General features: G+C 38.4%; 1 protein-coding gene across 2 annotated transcripts in view; it reads left to right on the forward strand.

Moving 5' to 3' along the window:
- Positions 1-7112, forward strand: part of NAGLU (N-acetyl-alpha-glucosaminidase) — a 19090-nt gene extending 11978 nt beyond the window's left edge. The window contains exons 3-6 of one of the 2 annotated variants that reach the window (XM_075177379.1): positions 1290-1436; positions 1792-1877; positions 2941-3197; positions 4429-7112. In XM_075177379.1, coding sequence (XP_075033480.1) covers positions 1290-1436; positions 1792-1877; positions 2941-3197; positions 4429-5636 — 1698 coding nt within the window. In that variant the 3' untranslated portion in view covers positions 5637-7112. The remainder of the gene's footprint in view (positions 1-1289; positions 1437-1791; positions 1878-2940; positions 3198-4428) is intronic. The other variant, XM_075177380.1, reaches the window with a different exon arrangement.
- The last annotated feature ends 283 nt before the right edge of the window (positions 7113-7395 follow it).

A 7395-nucleotide genomic window follows, 5' to 3' on the forward strand; every position in this document is an offset into this window, starting at 1 on the left:
AGAGCACATTCAACAAGAGCCATGGAGAATTCCTGGGCAGAGAAGGAAAAAGTTCTTTAAGTGCACAGTTTGGTCCTCAAAACATACTGTCACTAACACTATCGTATTAATGTCCAAGCTTCAGCAGATACTAAGTTTGGAAGGAAAGAGTTAAGTGCGGTAATATGACTAAAAAAAGTGTATGTATCTGTATATAGATATTATGTGCTCAAGTTGAACCCATTAAGCTTCAGTTAAATTATGATGGGACCCGCCCTAGGTGAAATACAGTTTTTGCATCACCCCATAGTGTATGCTGCCATGGAGGAGGAAGAGGAAACAGCAGTATTACCTGTAAAACTGGTTTCCTTTATTCCTCTATGGGGCATGCTGCTAGCCTTAAGTTTGTGTTCTTGTTCTTATATGGTATTAAGATATTTTTTAGCGTGGCCCTGTATACCCTCCAGGTGTGTCTTCTTTCCTGTCCTGACTCACGTGTAAGGGGGAGTAACCCCATAGTGCATGCTACCATGGAGGAGTAAAGGTAGCCAGTTTTACAGGTAATTCGTGCTGTTTTTTCAGCAATATGGCTTTTCGGGTTTTGATAAATCGCCCTACTAAAGCCAAACAAGTACCATTTTTATTTTTATGACTGTTTGCCCACTGGTGGCTGTGTAGATTGTTTGCTTTAGTAGAACAAGCAGCAATGCATTTCCTGTTCATGGAAATATACAGTCAAATTCTTTGCCCATAATGATGCCCATATGTATTAGTGAAAATTCATGTTAAATTTCGTATTTGTTTTAGCCACATAAACGTATTACTGTAAAGATGTGATTTTTTTTTTTAACACACTATTCCACATGTAACGAAGACTATTATAAGCTCACTCTCCTGATTAATGTAGGCTACACTGACAAGTATTTTAGGTGAAAAATAAAAATGTTCATTATATTGAAAGGGTCGGTATGAAGTTGGGGTTTGATATAATGTGTCAAGTTTTGCACGGTGCACTTCCCATCTCTCAACATACCAAGGTGCACTTCTAATAGAAGTGGAGGAAGACATGCACCTTTAAGTGCGCTAAGTGAACCATCCTGGCACATCAGTGCAGAACCAGTGTCTTTTTTTTATTGCACATAAGAGGCGCTTTGTCAATGTTTTACTTTTTCTTTTTCTTTTTGAATGGTAAAATGTACATATGGTTTGTAACAATGTTACTTGTGATAATGTCCTTGCCTTGTTTCCCCCTAGAATTTCACTCAATGGTGAATAAGTACCTCTATTTTAAATGTAATTTTTCATTTTAGGTGTATTTGAGTTTGGGATTAAACCAATCAGAAATCAATGAATTCTTCACTGGTCCAGCCTTTTTGGCTTGGGGTCGTATGGGGAATATTCACACTTGGGGCGGCCCACTCTCCTCCAGCTGGATGCTGAAACAGCTCTCCTTGCAGGTAAGAGATGACCTCTATAAGACTATTTCCTGCATTTTCCGTGTTTTACAGAACTAAGTGTTCTTCCATATTCTTCCTTTCATAACCGTTTGAGTGGTACTGTTCTATTGCCACCTATGGCTTATACCTACAATTTTATAAAGAAAAATATTACAAAGAACAGTACTTATTTCCGGGCAGAAGTACTGTGTGCAAGATATACAGGTCTGAATTTGTGAAAAGGTAACATAAGCCCAGGCATAGAGTGGCAGGCCCCCCCTGGTTTCATCATCAATTGTTTTATGGCAGCTCAATGGACATCATTTGGTAGAATTAGTTCATGATATATAAATGTTTGTTTCCTGTTTAACCCCAGAACAAGATCTTGGAACGGATGAGGTCTCTAGGAATGATCACAGTGCTGCCTGGATTTTCTGGACACATACCACAAAGTTTACTAAGGTAAGTCAATTACAAAAGTGTCACAAAAATATTTACAGGCATTATATAAAATTCTGAGTTTACAGGACAACTACAGTCCTGCTGAAAATGCAATAAGCTGAATCGTAAAACATAGGCCCTAAAGTACAATTACTATTGGCGCATACAATAGGACAAATCCTTTCCGTTCAGTCCTTGGAGGTCCAGGGCTAGATAAGCAAGGAGGTCGGAAGACTTGGGACTTGTACACACGGGTGCTTTTCCTTGTCTGTTGCTTGTTCATTTAATGCTGTGTTCAAGGAATGCAGCTCAACCTTCATCATCATCATCAACATTTATTTATATAGTGCCAGCAAATTCCGTAGCGCTTTACAATTGGGAACAAACATTGATAAAACAATACTGGGTAATACATACAGACAGAGAGGTAAGAGAACCCTGCTCCCAAGCTTACAATCTATAGAACCTTTACTGCAAATAGGTACCAGTGATCCTATGAAATACACACTGGTAGTGTTGTTCATAGTGTCTTGCGTACATATCAGTAGAGCATTCACACTGACCACTTGTCTGTACTATTGGCACTTTCTTCATTGTGTTGAATGAATGGTGAACGCAGCTCAGGATAAATATACCGCAGACAAGAGAAAGCATTGCTGTCTACAAGTTTATGAAATTTCAAAGAGAAGCAAGGGGCTAGCTGCCGTCACACACTGTTCATAGTAGATTGGTTACAATAGGCCTGAAATTGGGTACTGTAAAATGGTTTACTGCAGCTTCTGTCTAGTCTATATTTAACAGTAATGAGGCTATCATCTGTATCCACAATGCATGTTGCTTAACCCACAAGGGAAGAACTACACTCCGTCAATTAATATAAAGAGCCCCTGGTTTTCATTCTATTGTAACTATCAAGGTGGTGCTAGTCTTTCAGGGCAAGTGATATTGCAGCTCCACCTCATACACGATACCATATAAATGCACATTATCTGCACACAATAAATAAAATCCAATTAAATGTTACCTATAAGTGATAGAAATAATAATAATGTTTATTTTCTTACTCTGCTATCTTGTTCTACAGGGTGTTTCCTAAAATCAACGTGACCAGACTAGGTGGATGGAGCAACTTCAATTGTACATATTCTTGCAGTTATCTTCTGCACCCAGAGGATCCCCTTTTCCACACGATTGGGGGGCTCTTTATGACTGAAATAATCCGGGAGTTCGGCACTGACCATATTTACAGTGCGGACACGTTCAATGAGATGTGCCCAACCTCTTCTGATCCTGCCTACTTGTCCGCAATCAGTAGTGCCATCTTTAAATCTATGGTTGATGGTAGGTTCAAAATTAAAAAAAAATGTAGCTTTGGTTTCAACTACTTGCCCACCAGCTTAAAATGGTGACGCAATGTTTGGCAGGCTAAAAATGGATGTCGAACCATCCGATTTGGATTCTGCCACCCAATTGCAGCAAACTTTTTATGAAGCTCAAAAAGGCTGATGCCACTGATAAATTCTATTTGGTGGCAACATGCACCTTGTTTTGTGCAGATGCTCTTAGATTTCAGCCAAAGCACATAGAATTGTGGATCAAGGTGGCTGCATTTGCAGTGGAGCAGAAGTTTGCATTGCATTATAAGGGTGTTCCTAACTGTGTATTCCACAAAAGGAGTATATTATTGTAGATTATATATTATTGTATATTATTGTACCAACCCGGAGGTGGCCAAGATCAAGTCTCATTCAGTGCTTTTAATGGGATGCATTTTGTGCAGAGCAGAACAGAAACAAGATTTCAGTTTGTAGAGCGATATTATTGTACTTGGATAAGAGGGTGGAGAGGGTGCATTGTCAGGAGCATTCCTTGCTTGGCAGGAGAACACATAGGCTTTTCTATTCCGCAAAAGAACTTGGATTTTGCACAAAGCTCTGAGCTGGCTGAAATCTGGTCTTGTCCCTGAATAACAATTATTTTGTCTTGAATGCTGCAAAAGCAGCGAGAGAATGTTAAATTAATTTCATTCCAAAGGGGGGTACTAAATGGTTGAGGTTGGCCTTTGAAGTTTACACTTTTGCACACTATGGACCTGAGTCATTAAGGAGAGTAAAGCTTAAAAAAGGAGTAACTTTGTACCCGGGGAAACCCATGTTGCATTGGAGGGGGGGAGGTATATTTAAAATATGGGGACAGATTTATAGTTGGCTATATTGTTTTTGCACATAAGTTAAATACTGACTGTAATTTCATGTAACACACAAATACTCGATAGCTTTATTTTTAATCTGAAATTTAAAGTTGATCTAGGACATGCCCTATCCCAACTATAAATCTGTCCCCACATTTTAAATTTACCTCCTCCTCCAATGCAACATGGTTATGCCAAGGTGCAAAGTTATTCATTTTTATTTTTTATTTTTGCTTGACTTTCCTTAATGAATCAGGCCCAGTTGGTCTACCATGGAATGTCAGATGTCTTGTATGTAATTTAGTCTGCTTTATTAATGTTACAGACAAATAACTTTATTCATATATTTATACTGAGCAACACACTTTCTTCCATCTACAGTTGACCCAGGGGCCATCTGGCTGATGCAGGGATGGCTGTTTGTTAATAGTCCATCTTTCTGGAAGCCAGCCCAAATTCGAGCCCTGCTCCACGGAGCACCCATCGGTAGAATCATTGTCCTGGACTTATTTGCAGAAAACATGCCTGTTTACCAATCAACCGAGTCTTTCTATGGGCAACCATTTATTTGGTGCATGCTTCATAATTTTGGTGGCAACCATGGATTATATGGACAAGTTGACAGTGTGAACACAGGGCCCTTTGATGCCCTAGCTTTTAACAACTCCACGATGGTTGGAACAGGGATAACCCCAGAAGGCATTGAGCAGAATGACATGATATATGAACTGATGAATGAAATTGCTTGGCTGTCTAATCCCCTTAACCTTACCGAGTGGATCTCCAGTTATTCTACCAGACGTTATGGTCTGGAAAACACGAATGCTCAGTCTGCATGGCAGTTGCTTCTCGAAAGTGTCTACAACTGTACCCAGAGCTGGAAGGACCACAATCACAGCCCGCTAGTTAGACGGCCATCTCTCAGGATGAACACAGACATCTGCTACAATCAAACCAAACTGTTTGAGGCATGGATGTTTATGTATTACGCAACCCCTTACCTGGCAGACAGTAGCACGTTCCTGTATGACCTGGTGGATGTTACCAGAGAAGCCTTGCAGCAGTTGGTAACTGAGTATTATAAAGAGATCCGGGTGGCTTATCTGAATGAAGATCTAGAAAAAGTTATGACTGCGGGGGGTGTACTGGTTTATGACCTCCTTCCTGAACTTGATAATCTCCTTTCAAGCCAACCCCAGTTCTTGCTTGGTCGATGGCTGGAAGCTGCTCGTCAAATGGCAGTCACCGAAGAGGAGGCTTCTCTGTATGATATGAATTCTCGTAACCAGATCACTTTGTGGGGTCCTACTGGCAATATTTTGGACTACGCCAACAAGCAGTTTGGTGGGCTAGTTCAGGATTATTATAAAGAACGTTGGAGTCTTTTCTTGTGGTGCCTTATTGAGAGTCTCAATATGGACATACCCTTCCAACAAGACCTGTTCAATAAGGCGGTATTCAGTGTGGAAAATGAGTTCATCTACAATGGCAAGAAGTATAGTTCTACTCCCACTGGAAATACTATTGAGATTGTCAAAAATATTTTTATAAAGTATTACCCAATAGCAAGAAAGTTTACATCATACTAGATGAGGGAATTAAATCTCTGTATCATCAAGGGAAAACACACATTTTTTTTTAAGGGGGGAAAATAGGGTGACATTTCACAATCGCCCATTTTTTTATTTTTTTTTTCATATTTTTTTTTATTCAATTTGTAATTAAACAAACAAACTTGTATAGTAAACAAAAAGGATATGCACAGACACATTTCAATAAGCATACAACATTTTAGAAGAATTGAAGGCTTTGCATTGCTACTTGCTGACCACAACTCTGCTTCGTTGCCCAAAGCATTTGTTGTAATCCTTCTGTAAAAGTGCCTATGACTGTAACAGTGGATCAGGAGCATAATTCATTAACTTTTTTTTTAAGCTGTATCCATTACAAACATTAGAGACAACTATTTTGTGGGCTGAATCAGTATTCAGGAGAATGCAGCCTATCGATTTAATTGGAACGCTAAAGTAGAAGTTGCAGCCTGTCAATTCCCCTGAGTGTAGCGACATCCTGGAAGCACTCAGAGTAGAGACAGCCCTTTTATATTCCAAATCAATATTCGTGAGAATGTAGCCAATACACGAATTTGAAACTTTTGATAAAGTGAAAAGTAAAGTTGAAAACGCAGCCTATCAAAGTAGTAGGAAACAAGGACATCTCTCAAGCACTTTGATACTGAAGTCATTTGATAGGCAACAGTCTTATTAATTTGATTTCAACCACAGAATTGTGCCTCTGCAGTTTGTAGGTAATGGATGCTCTTTAAATGTAATAGTATGGATCCAAAAATCTTATAATATAATGCAAATTTGTATTTTTTTTAACTGTTCAATTATAAATCTATCAAAATCAAGTGCACTCTGCCCAATGGGAACGAGTAGTTGTAGATTTAGTTCAGCAGGTCACATGTAATCGTGCCCTCCACTTGTATGTAGTACAACTACAGGCACATTCTGCCATATATGCCTGTCCAGTTATTGTGTCACCTCTCTGGTAATTGCCAGGGTTTACAGTTATTGTACTATTTTTTGTAATACTCTGTTTTCCTATAAATATGATATGTATTGAAATTAAGCTTCATTAAAGAGATAATAAAATATGATATTAGGGAAGGGTTTTTTTGGGGGTTTTTTTTAACAGACTTTCCGGATTTTTCTCTTGGGATATTTCTGTGCATCACTAATTATTACTATACGAAAGAGTTAATTGTTTACTATGTTCAGGCACCTCTCAACATTCCAGAGAAAAGAACAGTGGGCCAAATACAGGTCACATGCCTCAATCTACACAGTCACTCCACATCAAACAAAGGCCACTTCCCAAATTGGTATATTACGCCCATTTTGGGTTGTTACTGTCGAAGATCTGGACTTTTTGGAGGATATGACATAGATTTATATATTTAATGTGAGCAGGTAGTTCTCCCATCAATATGCGATTTAGCAAATCTATTTTCATAATTAATTTCTTTACATGTACTGTCAATAAAGTTATTTTGTAATATACGAGGAGTTTTTGTGATTTTTTTATTAAATTAAAGCCTATAACATTTATACAAATAGCTACACAATATGAACATGTAAAATGTACTAAATGTTATTAAGTTTTTTTGTTTGTGGGTTTATTTGGATACAAATAAAGAATGTATTTGTTTCTGAAAATGTTCAATATTGTGTGAAAACAGTTGTAGCAAAATATTTTAATTCTGTGTCTGAGATGAAGGATTATCTAGAAAACATATTTTGGGAGTAGAGTTGGGGGATGATGGGTAGGGAGGATCGGTGAAGG

This window comes from Mixophyes fleayi, chromosome 6 (assembly GCF_038048845.1).
Source record: "Mixophyes fleayi isolate aMixFle1 chromosome 6, aMixFle1.hap1, whole genome shotgun sequence".
Classification (NCBI taxonomy): Eukaryota; Metazoa; Chordata; class Amphibia; order Anura; family Limnodynastidae; genus Mixophyes; species Mixophyes fleayi.